This window comes from Cololabis saira, chromosome 2 (assembly GCF_033807715.1).
Source record: "Cololabis saira isolate AMF1-May2022 chromosome 2, fColSai1.1, whole genome shotgun sequence".
NCBI lineage: Eukaryota > Metazoa > Chordata > Actinopteri > Beloniformes > Belonidae > Cololabis > Cololabis saira.
The window spans coordinates 13314050-13336860 of record NC_084588.1 but is presented as its reverse complement, the minus strand read 5'-3'; the positions used below and the strand labels follow the sequence as shown (position 1 = coordinate 13336860).

General features: G+C 42.0%; 1 protein-coding gene across 2 annotated transcripts in view; it reads left to right on the top strand.

Annotated features, from left to right (window-relative positions):
- The window catches only part of LOC133458426 (lymphocyte-specific protein 1-like), a 43966-nt gene that overhangs the window by 10301 nt on the left and 10854 nt on the right, over positions 1–22811 (top strand). The window contains exons 2-14 of one of the 2 annotated variants that reach the window (XM_061738307.1): positions 433–573; positions 3016–3328; positions 4059–4195; positions 6627–6746; positions 6831–6990; positions 10409–10534; positions 10744–10767; positions 15928–15969; positions 18555–18586; positions 18707–18791; positions 20468–20608; positions 21163–21261; positions 22635–22737. In XM_061738307.1, the coding sequence (XP_061594291.1) occupies positions 433–573; positions 3016–3328; positions 4059–4195; positions 6627–6746; positions 6831–6990; positions 10409–10534; positions 10744–10767; positions 15928–15969; positions 18555–18586; positions 18707–18791; positions 20468–20608; positions 21163–21261; positions 22635–22737 (1523 nt within the window). Of the gene's footprint in view, positions 1–432; positions 574–3015; positions 3329–4058; positions 4196–6626; positions 6991–10408; positions 10535–10743; positions 10768–15927; positions 15970–18554; positions 18587–18706; positions 18792–20467; positions 20609–21162; positions 21262–22634; positions 22738–22811 lie in introns of both variants that reach the window. The other variant, XM_061738297.1, reaches the window with a different exon arrangement.

The window sequence follows — 22811 nt, the reverse complement described above, 5'->3', positions numbered from 1 at the left end:
CTGCTGCTTTTCCGTGCATGCTTCGCCTGTCGCTCCCGGCTTAACTCTCCGACGCCGCTGTGAGCGTATGGGTTGGGTTGGAGGAGGTTGGGAGGAGGAGCGGGGTATGATTGACAGGAAAGGGGGAAAAGGAAGCGTTTTTCACGGCGCAAAAAAACACTGTCATAAAAAGCCAGGAATGGAGTACTAGAGTGAAGTTTTTCTTATTACACTCTTTTAGACACATTTGAGGGATGTTGGCCAAGACTTTTAATAGTGTTAAAAGCATGTTAAAAATGATGTCACAATACCTTTAAAATCCATATGAAAGTCTTTGAACAAAATGACACGTGTTTACTTGGTGGACTTCGATTGCAACACTGTGCTCGACATTAGTTGATTCACAAATGTTTTACATATACGGTACAGTAAATCTGACTTACCTGGCTGCAGGGTGACGGCACAGAGGAGCCAGGAGGACGCCGAGGAGGTTGAGAGGGAGCGAAGGAGAAGAGCCAGGGACATGCAACAAGGAGACGAAAGCCCCCCCAGGCCGGAGCCCCCCCAACAAAGCAATCTCACACACAACACACAGTGAGTGCAGGGGCCGTTACACAACTGCATGATGATATATTTTACAAGTGTGTATGCTGGATAAAAATCTTCTTTACTGAACCATTTTAAGGCTTTTAAATGTCTGCTTGCATATATTCATAGGTTGATACTTTATTAACTTGAAATTGAATTTAATTGTATACTCTTAGCATATTTTGTTCTGTCACTGGGTTTTTTCTGTTCCAGGCCTGTAACATGTTGCAAAAAAAGGAAAAGAAAAATGTTTTTTACCATTTCATAACACTTAAAATACATTCGGGCATTGAGTGATATGACCTTTCAGTTGTTATTTTATCCCATTTCTCCATTTCATGGTGTGAAACATTATCCGATTGTTGTATTTTTCTTAGATTTTCTGTTATAAACAGGTCAGGACTGCAGGCAGGCCAGTCTGGCACCCGCACCTTCTTCCTACTCCTCAGTCATGCCTTTTCAATTTGAGGGGGAAAAAAAAGGATTTCCCTGGAAAAGATGGAGTCCTGAGACAGCAGGTTACTCTAAAATCCCAAAGTATTTTTCTGCAGGAATCACAGAGGTGGAAATGATCTATACCAGGAGGACTAATACAACTCCATACCCCCACAGAGATCTCTGCTCCACTTGTGAAAAAAGTTCATATAAGGCTTCTTTTTTCCACATTAAAGTTTAAAATAACAGTGTTGCTCAACATCTTAGGGCTTGACAAAGGTTTCCCAAAGTAATCCGGTGCTCATGTGGTCACGCCAGCTTTTGATGAATGACTTTTCTTGATGCAGATCCATCTGAGCGATGAGAGATCATGGCTGTTCCCGCCAATTCCTTGTGTACTTTAACGATAGCGCACAGTCTGGAGGTAGAAATGTAAAAGTCTTTCCCATTATTATTTAGGGAAAATTGTTTTTAAAGTTTCCCAATCGTTTGCTCACACTTTTCTTGACACACTGGAAATCTTTTGATGGAAATGTGAATGTAAGAATCAGAGAATTCTGGTTTGGGGTTTAAATCGGCCAGGTTCTTTGATAAGTCTTTCTTCTTGAGTGAAAGCAGCCTTTTCAGAATTATTTAGAAATGTCCCCTGACTTAATCAGATGGAGTTTATCATCTTTCAGCTCTTATCACCTGATGGATCTGGGCCACAGGGTTCTGAAGTCACACGGCTGACTTTCACTGCTCCACAGCGTCTGATCCTCTGGTCCACCGGGTTTTTTCCTGTCCTGGAAAACCACAAAAAAGTGTTGGTGACTCATTCTTTACACAAACAAACGTCTGTCCTTGATGATAATTTGTTCTTCATGAATATACAGTGATGGGGGTTTTTGAAAAATTAACAATATTCATACAAGATAATGATCAGACGTCACCAAAAAGGCTAAACATGTTCTAATTGGCTTCTGTTCGCATGCATTCACATAAAGTTGAACCCAGCTGGTGGGACGAACCATCTGGAGCATAAACTGGACGTTAACTGTCCCTAATGTTTACTGCTCAGCTTCTATCAAGTGGGGTTCTGACTGTGGGGGAAATACTTGTGTGTGTACGTCATCAACGGATTCAGGCCAGAAGAGAACAAGCTGAGAAAACTGCTGCACCTTCAGCTTTTGTTTGTTTGAGCAGAGATTTGAGTTACAACAGGACTCATCAAACACTGCACAGTTCACTGGCACAGCCAGTCAAAGAGTCACTGGACAAAGCTTTTCTGTTTAGTATTATTACAAAAAATGTGCTTTTTCTAAAGTCATTATTTTTCAACTCATAACAAAACTTAACTTGGTTTTTCGGTGGTTTATAGTACAAACATTTGAGTATTAAGTACAGTCCTGAGAGTCTGCTGAACAGATATGAGAAAAAGTTCAACGTTTTCAGGTGAAACATGGTCCATGTATCTCGTTACTATTGATGAGAATCAGTTTGTTACCTGAGCTGATATGAAACAGGTGGCAGTGGTGCCTCTTTGTTTGTTATTTCCATGGTTCCTGCTGCTGTTGCCATGGAGCTTCAGGGTGCAGGTCCCGTGAGCACCCGCAGCCTCGTTTTCAGCACCTTTAAAAACAGATTCTAAAGGCTGTCTGCAGCCTTTAGAAGCCTCGTTTACGATTTCAGCAAAAAAGAAAATAAAGGAAAAATTCACTGAATTTTTTTAATTTTCTGGAATCCATTTACAGGAAGATGCAAAAGCTTCAGCTGTTAAAAGAAAGACTGAATGAACCCTATTTATGAAAAAAAAATGTTTTGTAGGATGTAAATACAACATGAATATCATGATTTACATTTTTTAAAGTTCATGGAACCGAGGTTGTAATACGCATGTGCAGAGGAAGCAACAAAGTTCTTATTGTAAAAAGTTACATCTAACACTTGTTTCGGTCATTGTTGTTCCTCCCAGGTTTTCTAACCAGAACGTCTATCTTGGCTCCGGGTCACTGGTCTCTGCTCTGTTGGCAGGTCGGGTGAAGAGCTGAAGCCCGGCCGCTGCCTGGCCATGGAGGAGGACGAAGGCTTCAGCGACTGGAGCCACCGGTTGGAAAACCGGTTGGAAAAGCACGAGGCGCAGGCGCAGGCGCAGGCGCAGGCGCAGGCGCAGACGCAGGCGCAGACGCAGGAGGAGTTCAGGGTGAAGCAGCAGAGACCTGCAGCACCATCGGACTCCAAGGAGGAGAAACAACAGGAGAAACAACAGGAGGATGGAGAGGAGGCCAGAGGGAAGCCAGAACAAAGCTGCCAGTCTGAGGATGTTTCCACACAACCGCCAGAAAAGGTGTTGCTTTCAGCGCTGAGATGTTTATTGTCGTGTGTCAAGTCTGTAAAATAAAAACACATCTGGATATCTTTGCTGGCTGGGTGTTATCTAGTCAATGGTTGAAGCTCTAAAGTCTAAAGTCTAAATGTTGAAGCCCAACTCAGAATATAAGGAGATAATGATGTTAATCCTCAGAGTATTTCAATTACTAGAGATAGTTCTGATAAACAGCAGAAATGTTTTAAATGTTCAGTTATGTGCACTAATCTTGAAGAATAAAAGCCAAATCTCTGCAGCTACTTTTAAACCAGTTCTGGAAGGATCTGCAGAGTCTGGTCTTGTGAAAAAAAAGTATGTCCTCTCTCCATTTGAAGCTTTCACGAGTAAGTAAATAGATAAATAAACATGTCTGGTCCTTGGCAGGTCTTAAAATGAAGTAAACTCACCTTAGATGTAAAACATGGCATATTACACAACCCCCTGTATTTTTCTGGAAAAAGCAATAAATAAAATTAACAAAAATGTAGAAGTATGATGAAAATGGTGTCATAACCACTCCCAGATTGGTGGCCAGCAATAAATGCTTCTGCATTTCCACGTGGAATACGTGGATCGCTGCAGCGTAGTGGGTAGAATCAGTTGCCTTAGGGGATTTTCTGTTTTATGTAGCTGTAAGTTTTACCATCAGTACAGCTAATGCCCATTTCTGTATTTTCATGTTTCTCCTTTTTCCTCTGGTTGATTCCAGACGTCCCTCAGAAAACATGCCTTCAGGACGTCCTACAGCTCCTCAGTGTTCCTGTCCCAGGACTCCAGGCCGCAGCACGCTGCAGGTCAACCCCCAGAAAGGACATCGTACTTGGCGGCGGGGACGATGAGGCCCCGGTAGGTAGACCACCTATTCTCTGTCCTAACTGTAGGACAACCACAAGCTACCTAATATAAAGACTCTGGGGAAAAAAGGAACATTTTAGACACCAAATAATTATTATTAGGGCCCAAGCACTTACAGTGCGAAGGCCTATTGTATCTGTAGGAGTTTTTTTTTTTCTTCTTTATTTATTTTTCCGACGAAAGGAGGGCCTTTTTGCCCCAAACGTGCCCCAAAAGTCACCAAATTTTGTACGCAAGCCAGGCCTGGCGAAAAAAAAATGTTATTTAATGGTTTGCATTATTGGGCGTGGCAAAATGGCTCAACAGCGCCCCCTAGAAAACTTTGTGCCTCAAGCCCCACAATACGGTTTGACGTACATGCACGGAAATCGGTACACACATGTATCATGTCGCAACTTAAAGAAAAGTCTCTTGGGCGCCATGGCCGAAACCGAATAGGAAGTCGGCCATTTTGAATTAATCGTGTAATTTTGCCGCAATTTCTGCCATGTCTTCGGCCGTTTATACAGCCCGAACCGTAACGTGCACCCAGGTGTGTTATACATCAAAATGTGCGTCTCCATCCTGCGACGATGCACATTACTTTTCTCAGTTAAAAGCGTTACCGTAGCGACGATAGACTCCGAAAAGCGCGCCCCCCCTTCATCTGATTGGTCCATATTTGATAGTTCCTACTTTCTGCCATAACTTTTGAATGGTTTGACATAAAGAGTCGTGGGTGGTGTCATCAGACTCGGTTTTGAGTCCTTGAACATAATTGGTGCTAATTAGCCCCGCCCCTTCATCTGATTCGTCGATATCTGATAGTTCCTACTTTCTGCCATAACTTTTGAATGGTTTGATTGTGGCTGGTGTCATCCGCTAAATGTCCAGGCCTGAAGAATCAACATGCAAATCATACATACCACTGCAGCACGCCTGAACGTGCACAAGGGTGCGAGGGCCCGTTCATCGCTGCTTGCAGCTTTAATTACATTAGAATTACATCTTCATTACAGCCAATAAAAAAAGAAATAAATTGTTTACCAATTTCACATATTCAGCTTTTACTCATTTTAAACATCATGGCAACGATGAAGCCAGAAAAGTTGGGACACCAGCAGCAAGAGGCTTGAAAAGTAAAAACGGTAATTAAAAAAAAAAACAGTATAAAATCAGCAATTTTGAGATTCAGAGCCTCCCAAAGGCAAAGATGGGTAGCAGGTATGAAATTAAAGTGACTGTGGATAACTTATTATCTCCAGTATTGAATATCTAGAGTAGAAATCCTTGTATGCATGGACACGGCGTGTTGTTTTAGGCAGCAGAGGTCTTTGATTCTGTGTTGTTGTTTTGTTTTGAATCCGACTCTGTCTTTAATTGGGCCTTTAATCGTTTCTTTCAGTGTTGCATTTGTCATTTTCTTGTAAAGTAAAGTTCTTGCGTTTTACGACTGCAAGCTGCTGTAACTTTCACCCGGCATTTTTATTGCCTTGTCATTCTTTTCAGCTACTCGTATAGCCATCGCAGAGTCATTGTTAAGAAGGCATTTCTAAGAGGAAAAGTATGAATTTAAGTTACATTTATTATTTATAATCAATAGTATACAGTAAATAGTAGCAATATATTTTTACGGTTTGAAAAAGATTCAGTGTTTTATGTTTCTGATGTTTTAAATGAATCAAAATAAAAGTGAAATGATCTACAGAGGTACTTTTGAACTTTAGTTACAAAGCGCTTTGTCAGTGTTGTAGTTAGTGGATGTTGATGCTTTGTGTTTGGAATGATATCTTTAAACATGCATAACAGCTATTACATGAATAACTGTATGTAATTATATAGGTACAAATTACCATCATATGATGTCACTGACTTTTTATCACCAGATACCCTACATAAAAATAAAGGGCCTATAAAAACTTTCCAAATGCTGCGAATGGCGTAATTTTTCCTGATTGTTGGTATCACATCATTTTATAGGTCTGACAGGGTTCATTCCGCTGCTGCTGGTTTATTAGCTGCAATATTTGTGCCAACAATGTTGCAAAAATACTAAATCACTTTTGTGCGATGAGGCTGCTGTATTATACACAAATCTGGGTTTGGTTTGAGTTACTTTTTTAAGACATAAAAAGGTTTTTGGTCTCTGTTGATAATGATCAGTAAGACATTTTCTGTACAGGATAGTCTTTAGGCAAGTAAGGCGTCCCAATGCTCCAACTAAAACAAATGCAGAGAGGTTAAAACCTCAATTTTACCCACTGAAACTTACAGGAATTAAAGTTTGAAGCTTAAAAAAGTGGAGCACTTGTGTCTCACTCTCAACTGTAACTTGTATTACTGTTGTGATATTTTGTAAAAGCAAGTCATTCATATGTGATGAGTGCTTTGGCTCAGAACATTTATCTCCCAGGACCCTTAACTGGTTTTATGATCTCCACAGTGGAGGAGCCTGCAGGATGGACGAGGAGATAGAGCCGGAGAAGCAGAAGAAAGAGGAGAAGCAGAAGAAAGAGGAGAAGCAGAAGAAGGAGGAGAAAGAAGAGGAAGAAGAGGAAGAAGAGGAAGAAGAAGAAGAAGAAGAAGAAGAAGAAGAAGAAGAAGAAGAAGAAGAAGAAGAAGAAGAAGAAGAAGAAGAAGAAGAAGAAGAGGTTCATCAAACATTGCAGAGGGAGTCAGCTCAAACTCTGGACAGTGGCAGAGAAGGAGATGTGAGCTACATGCATGAGGAGAGGAAAGACATTCACGTCCAGAAGAGGCACAGTCCTGTGGTCTCAGAGGAGGAAGAGCAGACGATGGAAAACGAGGTGTGCAACAGCTGCGGCTGATATGATTTATTCCATGTCATTAAGTGTATTTGTATGAGAAAGAGAGAAAGCGAGACCCTTCCATCCATCCAACTATTAACATGCGCAGACTCTTGGTCCAATCACTGGGCCGAGCAGAGAGGCCCAGATCTCCCTCTCCCTGGCCACCTCCATCCGCTCAGAGGAAATAAGATATTCTCAGGCCAGATGAGGTAAATGATTCCTCTAGCGTGTCCTGGGCCTTCGCTGGGGCTTCATCACAGGTGGACATGCCTGACCCACCTCAACTGGCTCCATTAGACGTGGAGGACCAGCTACTCCAATTCCAATTGAACTTCCCACCCTAAAAACCATGCAAACCAACAGAGAAATGGTGCCAGGTTTGAAGCAGAGAAAAAGGGAACAAGGAGAAAGTCAAAGTTAATAACAGTAATAACACAAACATACTGTACATGGAGAGTAATGAGAGCCAACTGAAGACACTGGCAAGTGCATTATGGGAGGTCCCTGAGTAGTCTAGGCCTATCGCAGTGAACGAAAGAGATGGCTCAGGGTCAGCTGAGGCAGCTCTAACTATAAGCTTTATAAACACGTTTTAAACCTGACGAAGAAGCTGCCTGGATCGTGTGTACTAAGGGTGAGCTGGTGAGCAGCCTGATGACGGTAGGCCTGCCTCTGTGGTCCACTGTACATGTCATTCTCCTGCCTGCGTGTGCACATTTTCCAGGGCTTTTTCAAACTTCAGTTTTATGCGTAATATGTCAGTCACAGGACTGTACGTCAGCGAGGTACCGAGCCTTTGCTGATGGTTGATGGATAGCAAACAATCCAAATATTTGAATCCTGGGAACATCCTGAGAGAGAAAGGCATTGGAAGAAAGGGGGAGATGCATAATGTGTTGCGTTTGAGTGTGATTTGCTAGCGACCGAGTCACAGTTAGATTGTGTAGCACAGTATGTGACCAATCAATCAATAAACTCAAGACGCCTGATTACAAACCAGCGAGTTGTGCAATCTGAGCAGCCCAGCAATGTGCCAGCTCTGAAAGTCACGTAGTGTGAAACCACGTCAGCTCTGCAGCGTGAGAGCCAAGTCTTCTATTAGGATAACATGGAGCAGTGAGGTCATCATGTATCATCTAACCACCACTGACAATACAGCCCCAGTTCCCATCTCCAGGCGCTTTGAAAGCCATTCGCGCTTAATTTAGGGTGACCAAAATATCTCACATGTCGTAAACAACACTGGTTTACAAAAGGCCCAAACACCCACAGGAGTTAATGTTCCAACCCTCCAGCTTGTGTCTATTACTGTACAGTGAGGGGTGAGTCTGGTTTGACCTGACGGGGCCAATAAACCTGATTCTGATTCTGATTCTGATTTTGAACCTGAAACCGTCACGAGTCAGGAGAACTAAAGATGCCTTTCTGATGAGAGCTGAAACATCTTGAAGAACTAAGAACAGAAGTCCACTCAAACTCAGTCTTCAAGACACCGTGAGCTTAGTCTGGAAGGGCTCGAACAGCCGTGAGGAGAATTTCATCTTATACATTTACAGGCAGTCAAAGAAACCAAAGTTCCCCCTTTATTCTCATCAGAACATTTGCTGCATGGTGGCGTGTTTGTCATCTAAAACCTCGGTCCTTATGACCCTTTGTTGAACACTGTTTTCCAGATTATAATAACTGTTTGAGGATGATTGTGGCAGGTTGTTTCTTAAACTCTTCCAGTCTGTTTACACGTGGCATAAATTTACTCCCACAGGAGTAAAGTTATCACAGTTATTATAACTCTGATAACACAAAATAAAACAAACAAAACAGGCTTCCACAGTATCTGCTTCTTCATCCATGCTTTAAAGGAGCATGAGGCTCCTTTTAAGAAATGAGACTCTCTAGCGCCACCCTTTGCCACGACGGCCGTCGGGGGTACTGCAGCCAACAGTGAAGCTGGCACGGGAGAACGGGGAGAACGTGCATGCAGCGTCATTTGACGTCACATCCGCAGGACAGCGCGGGAAACTCGGCCCCAGCACTGCAGCACATTTTGCAGCACACAGCCTGTTCAAGGCAACGGAGAGATACACTAGAGCAGTGGTTCTCAAATGGGGGTACACGTACCCCTGGGGGTACGTGAAGGTACTCCAGGGGGTACGTGAGATTTTAAAATATACATAGGGCCTATATTTAAAAAAGTAGCATCCATGCAAAAATCCTTTAAAAATAAATATTTCATAAATAATTGAGGAAAATATAAGTCTAAATTCATAAAATGAATTTTATCTTCAGGAGTAGGCTATTCAACTTATTATCCTAAAACCCCAGAGTATCCCCCACACCAGGATGTTTCCACCTAACCTGTCAATCACCTGGCTTCACCTGTCAATCACTTGGACCAACGATGGAGTCGTGGTTGAAGCATAGCAGCAATATTTTTATGTTTAATAAATCAGTTGCTGATGGCACAGTGCTCTATTTTAGGTATTTTTTTTACAACCAAAAGTGCTTTGCGCTGGTTAGGGGGTACTTGGCTGAAAAAATATTTCACAGGGGGCACATCACTGAAAAGAGGTTGAGGACCACTGCGCTAGAGGGCTCATTCGTTCTGGTTTGGAACGCTTCATCTGACCTTATTACTAGAAAACTTAAAACGTTTACGGATTTTTTTCATAAATCCTGCCTGAAGCTCCTTTAATTTTAAAACATGTCCATTGTGCTGCTAACCCATGATTTACTCTGATAATGATCTCCCTATATCTGCTGTTACATGTGATTTTCACACTTAAAAAGTCTTTACATGCAAAAATGACCACTTTGTGAGTGAAAAATGCCTCTTTTTTTTCTTTACGAGCATCTGAAATGTACATTTGAAGTTTAGTCCAGATCTTTTACAATGCAGGGGGAAAAGAAGAAGGATTTTAGGCTTTAACTTCATCATATGATCCCCTGACTCGACTCCAGAACGCCGCCCCATTTCTCTTGTGTTTCATAAAAGACTCGAGCAGATGCAGGCTCATTATAAAAGTCATACTTTACAGAATTTGGCTTCAACTCTGAAAGTAATAAAGTAAAAAAAAAATGCTATTTTGGCCCAGTGGGAGAAGAAATGAAATGTAGCGTGAAGAAGGCAGCGATGACGTAAGACACTGTAACAAATTCCAGTTTTTAGCACCACAGCGTTGCCAGCTATTCATTAGTCCCGTGCCACAAGATAGCATGGAGAAACCCACATGAGAAAGGTGTAAAGCTCTGACGCGACACGAGGGCGAGATTCCCGCTCACCGGCCTCTGCGTCGGCGTTCTATCCAGCTGCCAAATCTGAAAGCATCATGCATTTATTTGTTGTAATGATGAAATGGTAGCTACGACTTAACACATGTCTGTGAGGTCTGAAGTTTTGTGGTTGTTTTTGTCTCAGAGGTCAGAGGAAGCCGGGACCTGGAGGGGCGAGGTGGTGAGCAGCAGGTCTGCAGGGTCTCTCTGCAGCAGCAGTGAAGGCGAGGAGTCGTTAAACTGCTACGGCCCCATGAGCCCCACATTCAAGGTAACTCATAAAAAAGCCGTCTGCAGAAAGGTTTTACTGGTTTTTACGAGGTCTCCTGCACAGTGCTGCGTCCAGCGCTCGTTTGGTTACATTCTGAAGGGGTATCGTGTCCTGCTGCGATGCCTCGCTGATGATAACGTCGTGTGACATGTCATTTCAAAATGCTTAACCTTTTTTTGTCTTTTTTATGCTCCTTGTTGTTCTTCCAGAAACTCCTCATACAGTTCTACCCAGTAAGTACTAATTCAACTATACTGCATGTCAGAATTGTGTTTTTAGGATGTTTTCACACGTGACAGGTTTAGTTTGGTCAAAATGAGCTCTGACGCTCACGAGACTCCCTGAAGAAGTGGGTTTCAATCTATTTCCAAACTAAATCGGGTGCAGTTCAACTAAAACGTGAACACAATGCGGGACAAAGACGTCCAAATGGACAGTACTCCAATTCCCTCGTTCTTCTAGATTCAGGAACGGTGTTTTTTCACTGCAGTTCAGAAGAAGCATCAGATGCAGTGTATCCTTGCAACATATCTTCTTTTACAACGCGGGACCAACTGGCACTATTTGAAGTTATACATTTCTTAACAAACAGTATTGTTTTGGAAGCTCCATCGCCAGAAGATACGGTCACATGAACATAAAGAATAGCATCTTCGATTTCTTAGGGTTTCTTTATGTGGCGTGACAAAATGAGAAAACTTCTGATTCTGAAGTCTTAGAGGAGTTGTTGTGCTCATCAGTCTGGGAAGAGTTACGAGGCCATTTCCATCATTCTACACTGAGAACGATTTTTCACAAATGGAAAACATATTGAAAAGTTGTCAATCTTCCCAGGTGCAGTTGTCCCAGCAAGTTCACTCCAGGGTCAGACTCAGAGAAACTTTCTAAAAGCCCAAGAGCTGCAACTCAGACTCTCCAGTTGCCCTGTTAAATATTAAAGTTTATGACAGTAAAAGTTGAAAAAGACTGGGAAAGTAGGCTATGCCTCGTTGGGTAGGGTTGCTAGGAAAAAGCTTCTTCTCTCTGAAAAGTGCATAGTAGGTTTCCAAAGTTGTAACACCCCACAAGAATAAAGGAAAGGTGCCCTTTTGGATGTACAGAACTGCATGGCAACGCTGAACCATAATGCACAGCAAAACGAGCCAGCGCTCTCTTTCAGGATGGATGTTTTATGCCAGCTGTCAGGCACAGTGGCGGAGGTTTGATGATTTGGGCCTGATACACAGCTGCAGAAACTGGGCACCCTGAATTTGATTGACTCCATTGAGTCAATCAAATTATTCTGTGTATCTAAGTGTCCTGGAGTCAGATAGGAGCCCATCTCTGTGATAGCTCCAGCTTGACCGGGGTCTTGAAACAGGCCAGGGATCACACACACACCAGCGATGCTGACGCAGTACGTGAAAATACAAAGAGTCGAGGTGTTGCACTGAAATGATGACAGCTGTGGATGAACATAAGGCACTCTGCTGTTAAGACGAGAGGGCTGAAATCCCTCGACAGTGATGTGGGATACTAATAACATCACACAAGAAATAATGACTTCAAGTTGCTGCTAAAGATGGCCCTAAAGGCCGCTGCATCATGGGGGCGTTCTTAGCTTTCCCACGCACTTCCTCTTAGTTTTTCTTTGGTAAATGAGATCATGTATGTCTCGTGTTGTTTGACTGAAGCAGTTTTTATGCCATTTTATGTAATTGTAAGACCCAGTAATGACTGGAAGACTTTTGAAAACAAAAAATCCTGATCCATAAGCCTTAAAGGAGCTGTATGTAAGAGCAATAATAAAACTAATCATAAAATGACCCCGATATGTCAACAGACATTTAAAAATCATGTTCATTTCAAATACTTATGTCACTGACAACAGCACTCAAGCCAGGATATTCCAGTTTAAAAAGAGGAGTTGCAGCCCTCAACTGATGTTTATGTTGTCATTTTTTGTTTTGGCCTGAAGCTCCACCCTCCACCTATCTCCCAATCACCAAGTCAGTATTGTTTCTGAAGCTCCACCCTCCACCTATCTCCCAATCACCAAGTCAGTATTGTTTCTGAAGCTCCACCCTCCACCTATCTCCCAATCACCAAGTCAGTATTGTTTCTGAAGCTCCACCCTCCACCTATCTCCCAATCACCAAGTCAGTATTGTTTCTGAAGCTCCACCCTCCACCTATCTCCCAATCACCAAGTCAGTATTGTTTCTGAAGCTCCACCCTCCACCTATCTCCCAATCACCAAGTCAGTATTGTTTCTGAAGCTCCACCCTCCACCTGTCTCCCAATCACCAAGTCAGTATTGTTTCTGAAGCTCCACCCTCCACCTATCTCCCAATCACCAAGTCAGTATTGTTTCGGCATCCGGGTTGCCAGCTCGGCTCTAATTATCGCAGCCATGGCAGCCTACGTTCCTGCTGCATTCTGCAGCCTACCTGGCAACCTCTGGTCGGGGGGAGGAGGGGGAGGGTACACGCCGCTCAACAGTATTTTGAAAGTGACTGCAGTACCAGTTTTGGCCATTTCTTACAGACGGCTCCTTTAAAACTTAAGGAGGATACACTTATTCAGACGTCTTTTACCAGATATTTACTTTAGCTGAATGAAAAACAACAAAAGTGTGAACAGCAGAGATTACCGGGACTAATTGGTACTTTGGCTGTAAAGTCAAGTGTGAAAACATCGGCAGTTTAATTGCTTTATTGTGACTTTATTGTGCAAGCTCATCGTAAAAGTTGTGCTCAGCTCGACTCCCTCATTGAGCACCTTGTTAGGAACAATTCTACCTCTTTTTCTTTCCTAAACTGTAATGTATGCAATGGTATTATGGGATGGAACATTTAGTTACACACATAGATATCCCAGAAAGCTTTTACACTTTGACTCTCTTACCCGAGTTGTAAAGCGTGTCAGAAATCGCCACGCTATAGCTTACTGAATTCAACCCAAAGCCCAAAGCTCTGCCGTGAGACGGCGGCCCAGACTGCAGCTGGTGGAGCATGTTACACCGGTGCACCGAGGGCCCGTCAGCGCATCAGTCACGCTGTGAATGTGGCCGTCTGTTCGAGCATCGCTGCTGACCACGTGAACCCATTTATCAGCCCAGTTTATTATCCTCAAATGCCACCTCTAGCACGATATCACATTACGTCACAACGTTACCTCCAGCTGGTTTCAGTGAGTCCGGGGGGCCTCGGGGGCCTCTCGGTCACACATCTGAACCCGCTACAGCACGTTCTGGATGTGTTCAAAAGGGAGATTTACAGCACCAGTGTGCAGTTGACAAGTTTACAGATGAGTGTGATTAATCATGTAAACATGCAGCAGAACCTCAGAGGAGGTTTTTCTTAGTCCCGTGGTATCCATGTTGACTGAGGCTGTCTGCGAGTGCCGAGAGGCCAGATACGAGAGTCACGAGATGGCTCCAAATAAAGTGCTCAGTGAGCGTACACCCTGTTGCTTTTTAGTTTGTTTTAAGAGACCAGACTGCTTTCTTGTGCACTGAAAAATAGTTGCTGAAAACAGATTTTGGTCAGGACGTGACTGTGTTGTTACCAGCCATATCCTTTTTCCTGTGAAATGGACCTGGTATCCCTCCTACTCACAGCCATTCCCACCGGTACAGAACATACCAAACCATTCGCGACTTGGCAGGGGCATGTTTTATGTAATAACTCATTCATGGGTGCAGAACTGCTTATAACGTCAAACAACAGTCATACACCAGCGTTCCTGCTCCTACACGCCATCTCGGAGGCTGTTTCTCAATACTTTGGTGTTCGCTTTGCCCCCACTTCACATGCCTCATTTCTCTGATTTGTTGTCTGTAATAGCATCTAGATCAGGAGTCGTCAACCCGCGGCTCCAGAGCCCTAGTGGCTCCCTGGAGCTTCTTCAAAAATGTTTGACCTTTTTTTCCTTTCTTTCTTCTTTTCTCTTTTTTTCTCTTTTTTTCCTTTTTTCTTATTTTTTTCCTTTTTTTTATTTTTTTCCTTTTTCCTTTCCTTTTTAATCTCGACATTTCGACTTTTTTCTCGAAATTTTGACTTTTTTCTCAACATTTCAACTTTTTTCACGAAATTTTTACTATTTCCTCGACATTTCAACTTTTTTCTCAACTTTTCAACTTTTTCTGAACATTTCAACTTTTTTCACGAAATTTTTACTATTTCCTCGACATTTCAACTTTTTTCTCAACATTTCAACTTTTTCTGAACATTTCAACTTTTTTCACGAAATCTTTACTATTTCCTCGACATTTTGACTTTTTTCTCAACATTTCGACTTTTTTCTCGAAGTGCATAATGAAAAAGAAAAAATCTTCCCCCAGTTATAACTAATATAGAAACATGCAGCATGTGTTGTCTTCATTCTAAGGCTTATACAAGACTTTTCATTTTTTGCGGCTCCAGACATTTGTTTTTTGTGTTTTTGGTCTGATATGGCTCTTTCAACATTTTGGGTTACCGACCCCTGGTCTAGATGCAGTTTCTTTTGCATCCTTTGGTACTTCTCCCTGGAAAACAAAGTCTTTCCAGCAGAACCAGTCTGATTCTTTGCACTCAAGTGGATTGTGATAAGACCTTGGATGGATGGCCGGATAAACTGTGATGCCAGCTTGTTGTACTTTGTCTAGAACTAACAGGTACTTGTCCATCCATCCATTATCTATTCCCTGGTTATTCCTGTTCAGGGTCAGGAGTACACCCTGAGCAGGTCTCCAGTCCATCGCAGGGCCACATAAAGATAAACAGCCAAACACCCTCCTATGGGCAGTTTAGAGACACCACACAAGCCACCGTGCTGCTCACAAACACTTGTTATAAAATTCAGCTCGTCAAACTTCACTGCATAACAATCCAAGTGTGAAATGGAGCACCTTTTGTGCACAGTTTAACACATTGTAATGTTTAAAACGATTTAGAAACTGGAAGAAGAGGAATTATTTACACCTCTTGTATGATTCCTCAGAAGGTTAGAAGTGATTAGCTGTGAGTATTGATTGTGATCCATACCTGGTTCTGGTTTTGGATGGTTTTATTTAGCCTCTACTGAGGTAATCACTCTGGCACTGCTTTCAGCTGCTGCTCCACTATAAAAGTATCCAAAACAGGAACGCTCAAGAACAAAAAGCTAATCCTACAATGTATTAAGAAAACAAAAAAAATGTTACATTGATCCACGCCCACATTTAATTGGTCCCTGCTTTGCCAATGTTCCAACCCTGTACCAATTTAGAGTGATTTAGAGGCTAATAAACGGACAAAATATGCCAATTATACAACCTTCTTGGTAGATGTAAAAACAACAAACTTTTACGATCTCAATAATTTAATTTTTTATTCATTCTGCGGCAGAGTAACCAGTCTTTGGAGTAATCAGCTGTCTGTCTCTTTGCAGGACGAGGTGAACAGTCGCGTCTCACCAGACGGAAAATGCACGGTGAGTTCTGCCGCACAGACAGTCAGGGTCAAAGGTCACCCTTCGCCTCTCTTCTTTTTCATCGCGTTAGGTCATTCGGAGCCAAGAGAACCTTCTGAGTCTTCCAGCAGCTGCGTCAGAAAGAAATGAAACTTGCAACTGCTGATTTGATCCCCCACAAGGGGTCCGCGGGTCTGAACCCCAGTCTCCGCAGCAATACGCCTGTTTCCTTTGAATTTAAAGGTTCAAAAGTCTATACCGTGAATTCTGTCCTTCAAATATTAAGAATGCTTCCATGTTTTCATCGTACGATTAAGGAGATATAGGTGAGATGTTTACGTACCAGAATACTGAGTTTTACCTTTGCTATTTTTGTTGTGAAAAGTGTGAAAGTTTGAATAGACATTTCATATTCTATATTTTTGCACATAATGTTCATTTTCTAAAAGTTTCTCGGAGAACACTGAGGGCCCGATTTACTAAGATCCTAAATAAAGAGTACTAAATTGCGTGTGCACTGAAAAAGTTTGCACGTGCTGTTGTTGTGTGTTTTGCGGGTGATCAACTAAGATTGCGTGCGCAATTGATAACAGGTGCAAACTTCAGTATTTAAATGAGGTGTTGCGCGTCTTACGGTTTGCGGCGCAAACTTTGCGCCATGGAGAGTCTGGATGGAAAGCAGGATATAGTCGCAAGCGCAAAATGAAATTTGACGCGGTGGAGTTAGAAATATTAGTGGAAGAGGCAAATAAACACATTCATGAACTACAGCAAAGACATTTAAACATTACCAAAAGAAACGCAATATCGGAGAAAATCTGCGATAGAATAAATGCAGTTATAAGACAAAAAGAACGGCAGATGAGGTTAAAACAGAGTCGGCGGCAGAACAGATCTAATTGGGAGGCACATAATAACCAGCGATGTAAATGCTTAATATGAGTTTGCCATCAACGATCACAGCAAACCAGTTTCAATTACACAACATACTGCAAAATCTCTTTTTAATACACACACACACACACAAGTGTGTTGTGCACCCAAACTGCAAAAAAACAAAAAACAAAGACGTACAGGCCACGTCTCTCCCTCCCTCCCTCGCCCTCTCCATCTCTCTCTCATACAACGCATACACATAAAAATGTGAACGGTGAATCTCCAAATTTAATTTGACGAAATTAGACAGACCCAAACATTCCACTTTGCGTAATAATAAACGCCAAGGCTGGCGCCATGAAGTCAATTAAATGCATGTCTCACCTTTAGAAGAGTTGCACATCTTAATTTTCCTATTTCACCATAGATCACACTTTGGGACGCCTTCTTTATATTTTAGCGTTATTTCCGTGTAGATAAGAGTGAGTTTGATGCTCCTTAACAAGTTTTGTCCGCGGATCAACATCAGCCCAGCTCCCCCAACCCCTTGCTCCCTGATTGGCTGATTTATGGTTCCGCGTCACACCAACGCAGAACCGACGGCGTAGGGTACGCGGCGACGCACACCGCACCGCGACCCTACGCCGTCGATTTAACGTGGAACCATAATTCAGGCGAAGCTGCAGTCTCTGCGCTGATACTGACACAGCGGGTCGGAGCGGATTTGGTCATGATGTTTAACCTGTGTTTTGTGATTAATAAGCACGGGTTTTAATTAAATGTAATTTACGAAGGATGATTTCACGTTCAATAAGATAAGTAATCAATAAAATACAAAGTTTGGCACAAAGGCTTGGCCTGCTTGTGGGCGAGTGGAGGGGGGCACATTAAAAGAAGGTGGCAAGATATAAAGCGAAGAACTAAAGAAAAAGTGGCCTTTAATAAAACTTGTGCAACCATTTTTAAAATAGCATGCAGCAGAATAAAGACTCTCTCTCTGCGTATTCTTTGATTTTGGATGTCGCCTCCTTGCCACAATAACAGCAGCAGCAGATTAGCACCTTCCTTTCAAACGTATTAAATACAGACGCAATCACAATACGCGCAATTACTTTCAGGCTTGGTAAATCTCATTGCGTGTGGTAAATTACCCTATTTGCATCTTCCCCTCCCAGTATTTAGCGATTTCTGGCGGGTACGCCCCATATTGATTATTCATCAGGGCAAAAGTACTAAATGAATTGCGTGTGCTATTTTGCGCATTTGAGAGGCGCAGTCCTCTTTGCACGCTGTTAGTAGATCAGCTGGCACTTTGGTTTGCGGGTGCTGTCAAGTTTGCACACGTTTTTACACACGCAAACCTTTAGTAAATCAGGCCCTGAATGTAATGCAAAAAGCATTTACATCTATGATATAAACTCCAGCTGCACGACACAAAAATGCACAAGTCATAAAAAAACAGAAACTCTGCATACTTGGATAAACGCTCCGTGGAATCGTTTACAGTTTTTACGCTCCAGCGCAGATCCTCTGCCAAAAACAATGTTCTGTTAAAGAGAAAGCAATCTAAATCTCTAACACTAATTTAAATACTTCTTCTTTTGCAATTTGGATTTGGTAGTTTTACAAAATGAGATGGACATAAAAGGTTTAACACAAATCAGAGTAAAAAGTCATTTTGAAAACTTTGAGTGAGTTTTTGACAGATGATTGCATATTCTTTTCACCAGATTACAGAGAGAACTGAGTCCCTGAGGAGAAGGTGAGTCAGAGCAACACAACACACACAAGAATAAACCAGCCTTTGACACTGGTGACTAGAGGGTGAAGCAAAAGTGAAACACACCACGAATAATCAGCTCATGCATGCTTTGTCCTGAAGTGTTGGCAGCATCAAGAAGACGGTGCCACCTGTTCCCGTCTCTAAGATCGACAAAAAGCTGGAACAGTACGCACATGCTCTCGAGGTAAAACCAGTCCTTTCCTCTTGGGCTGGCAGCCTGACTGTTTTCTTGTTCGGTCTCAGTCAGAGTTTCTTCTTCTTATAGTTTTTCTGATGGTGGTCGCCACAGCAGATCGTGTTTTCTACCACGTCACCAACCAACTCCATGTCTTCTTTCGCCGCACCCTGTTTGGTCATCCTCTTTGTCTTCCGCCTGGCAGCTCCATCTCCACCAATGTATAAACTGTGTCCCAACCACCTCAGTCAACCTAACCTTGGCTGCTCCTTCGATGTGCTGGTTCTTAATCCTTTCTGTACTTAATCCTTTCTGTCTCCATCTCAGATAAAATATCTTCACCTCTGCCACCTCCAGCTCTGTTTCCTGTCTCATGGTCAGTGCTGCCTGTCCGAGCCGTAGAGAAGAGCCGGTCTGCACATCATCTAGTAAACCCTTCCTTTTTATTCTCACTCCTACCTTTCTATCTCGTATATCTCCAGACTCTTGTCCACCCACTTCACCCTGCCTCCACTCTGTTCTTTGTCTTTTTTCCAAACCCCCGTTGCTTGGCACTGTGAAGTACGTACACTCCTGCAGCATCTTCACCTCTACCCCTTGCGTCCTCGCCGTTCTGTCTGCTTCCTTTTCGTTTACGCACCTACGCTCTCTTGTTTCAACTGATTTTTCTTTCCTCTCTAGCACTATATCTCCACCTCCCCAGGGTTCCTTCCACTTGGTCTCTACTGTCAGTACAGATCACAATGTCTGAAAAACATCATTGTCTGTGAAAAAAACATCCTTCCTGAATACTCAGTGTCATATGTTTTCCCTACATATACAACTATAGTGTGCATCTCCTTCTCCTGTACACAAACGTAGTTTCTGCTACGGTTTCCTAGCACGTCATTGTGCGTTCCATCAGCTGTAGACCTCAGTAGATGATACGGCGCGAAGAAATCACACTTCTTCTTAAAAACGGGCTCAAGTTCCTCCTGTTCCTCAAACGTTTAACTCTTTTAGTGCACCTCGCATAAGCGTCTATTTTGTTTAATCACGTGTACAGTGATAATAAATGAAATGGTATCTAATCTTTCAAGATTTAAGGCAATATTTTATTTATTTTCTGGCATTTGGCATGGATTTGACGTAAAAAAAAGGATATTTTTCAGCCTTGTAAAAACTCAGTATTTTCACAGATCAGTCTGACACTTTTTCAACAAAAATCACAACTTGCGGAGATATATTTTTTGTTTTCTAGTAGGCTCATTGTAAAGAACTAAATTCAAGCGCTTTATTTTTTCTTTTTGTTGAGTGTGAAGCAAGTATCTACAATGGAGTTTTACTGCCACCTTAAGGCAAAGAAATCAGAAGCTTTCAAGAATGAAATAGAAAATAAGCTATCATATAATGAAAATAGAGTCTTAGTTGAACATAGAAACACAAAATAAAATGACAACAATAAAGTCAAAATTGTGTGAGAAAAAAAGTGGATACATTAAGAGGATAAACTCTGCATTTATTTGTAAATTTGACACTTTATTCTTGTAATGTGACATTATTTTCATGATTTAAATATGGGGGACAGGATGGCCTTTCACAGTATTTCTTGTTTAGTATTTCTTTTCATCGCCAGTCAACTAAAAACTAATTGTAATTGTTTTGATATTTAAACCTGAATCTCATCTGACTTTTCTCAACAACAGGTCTCCTCGAAGGAAGGAAGATCAGTCTCTCAGGGCCTGACAGACGTGACGAGTCCCGCTGAGCCAGTCGCATCTAAGAAGAACCTGTTTGAAGCCGGAGAAGCCTGGAACCAAAACGTCACGTCAGTCACGCCATCCAAGGTTGGAAAGAAAAGACTTACCTCTATCAGAACTCATCAACTACTTTTTAGTGTTTGATGTCCACCAGGCTGGAAGCTTACCTACAAATGACATTTCCACTGGTGTTTATGACCCTGAACGATCCGTAGGGCCGCAGGAGAAAGAGGTTTTGGTTCAAGCAACTGCAGCTCCTGACCTGCAACTTACCTTTGTCTTGTCTGAACATTCGCAGATTTGTGAGAGGTTCATAAACAGTCAGCAAAGGCTGCATGAAAACCCTGAAACAGCTCAGAGTTAGAGTGTGGCCATGATTTTTTTTTTCATTAAGTCTAATTGACTGAAATATAAAATAGTTTCTGAACAATCAAAAAAGCTTTTTTATGCGTAACAGACAGAAGCTGGGGAGTGTTTTCTGATGCTATGTGAACATTTTGTGCATCATTGTTGCCCATTATATGAGGCATATTTTGTAGAAAAGGCCTCTGAGAAGCAGTTGTAAAGTTACGTTAGGACTTATCTTTGGGCTCTGTGGTACTAACACAGATGAAACTTACATGGATGTGCTTGTGTCTTAGGATGCTGATGGTATAAAAGTGGGCGTTGCTGATCTCATCAACCAGTGGGTGAAAGGTGGTGAAGACGAAAGCAGGTGCAGCTCACCATCCAAACCAGCGGTAAGTCTGGGACACAAGCACTCTATCTTCCTTTATTTGTATATTTTCCTTTGGTTCAGTCAGTGCTGGTCAGCTCCATAAATAAGAGGAGTGGTGGCAAAGGTGCTGAAACCTTGAGACTCAAAGCTTGTGCTTTGGCTGTCCACAATTGACATCTTCAGTCAGCTGCAGCTAAAATGCTAATTGATTGGTCATTTGAAACTTATCCCACCTTTGTTTACAGTTATCCTTGTTCTTTCTGAAATTTCATTGATCTCCATCAGGAGAAAATAACACACAACGTAGTCAGGGGAGGTTTGATAGCCATAAAGTGTTCCACATCCAGGCCATCCAGGCAAAGATGACTGAACATGATTCCCCCTCTATCTTTTTCTCTTTTCTTCATTTCCAGGAAATAAGACCTGGTGGGGTTTTGAATAAGAAAAATTTATGGGAGAGCCTAGGTGACACATTATCTTTGGCAGGAGAGGGGAAGGTATGCATGAGCTTTATGAGCTTCGTCTGCAAAAACTGAGACTGCTGAGCTGCAGGGTTGTGCTCGAGGAAACTTCCCTCTGAATTCAAAAGTTTAACCAAATACCTGAAGTTGTACCTAAGGCTTGAACTTTTCCTGTAAATTGTATTTTCTTTTGCAGCCCTGTCTTACTCCAGAATGTTGAATCTCTGTCTACAGTGCAAAAAAGCAGTAGTGTCACATTGTCACACTAAAAGCTCGGAAATTGAGAAATGGAGTGGTCTTAGTTTGCTTTTTGCCTTGGTGTGTGCAGGGAAGCAATGATGTGAAACGATTGTAGACCACATCCATGCTATTTCTGAAACTGACTGTATATTATTAACATCTAAACCTGACCAGTGACTGTAACACAGAAGATGAAAAGGCTGAGCTTGACCAGGCTTGAACTCACACACCACCAACCACTCACTTCTACCCCTTGATGAGCGTTTTAGTTGATGTGAAAAGTAGAAAACATGCATTTTGTGACAGTTTTACTTCACTTAATATGTAATGGTGTCGCAGCTTTTAAAGCCAAACACTGTAGTATTTTTTTAGCCCTGAAATCATAGTCATTTTTAAAGACCTTTTCCACTTTTCTGCTGTAGACCGGTGTACAGTAGGTATTCAAATATCCATTACCCTACTTTAAATATAAATAAAAATGTAATAAAATTAAAATCATTTGATCCTTAAAATGATGTAGCTTCAAAGATAGATTAACAGTCATTTACCACAAAAAAAGAAGACGTGAATATCAAGTATCTGCTCATGTCATACATGCTGCAGGATGTTTCTCTGGATGTCTGATGTTTGACTTGACAGAAAATATGAATTCTTGCAAACATGTTTCTAATGTACTTTTTCAACTGAACTTTAGGAGAACGCCGCTAAAAAATATAAATATGTGGTGACGGGTCACGGCAAGTACGAGAAGGTTTCTGTCGATGACGGCTGCAGTGAAGAGATAAACTACCAGGCAGGTAAGAAAACTCCTCGTACTAAAACATAGATGTATTTCTGATGGAGTCTTGATCAATTACAAGGGAATAAATGT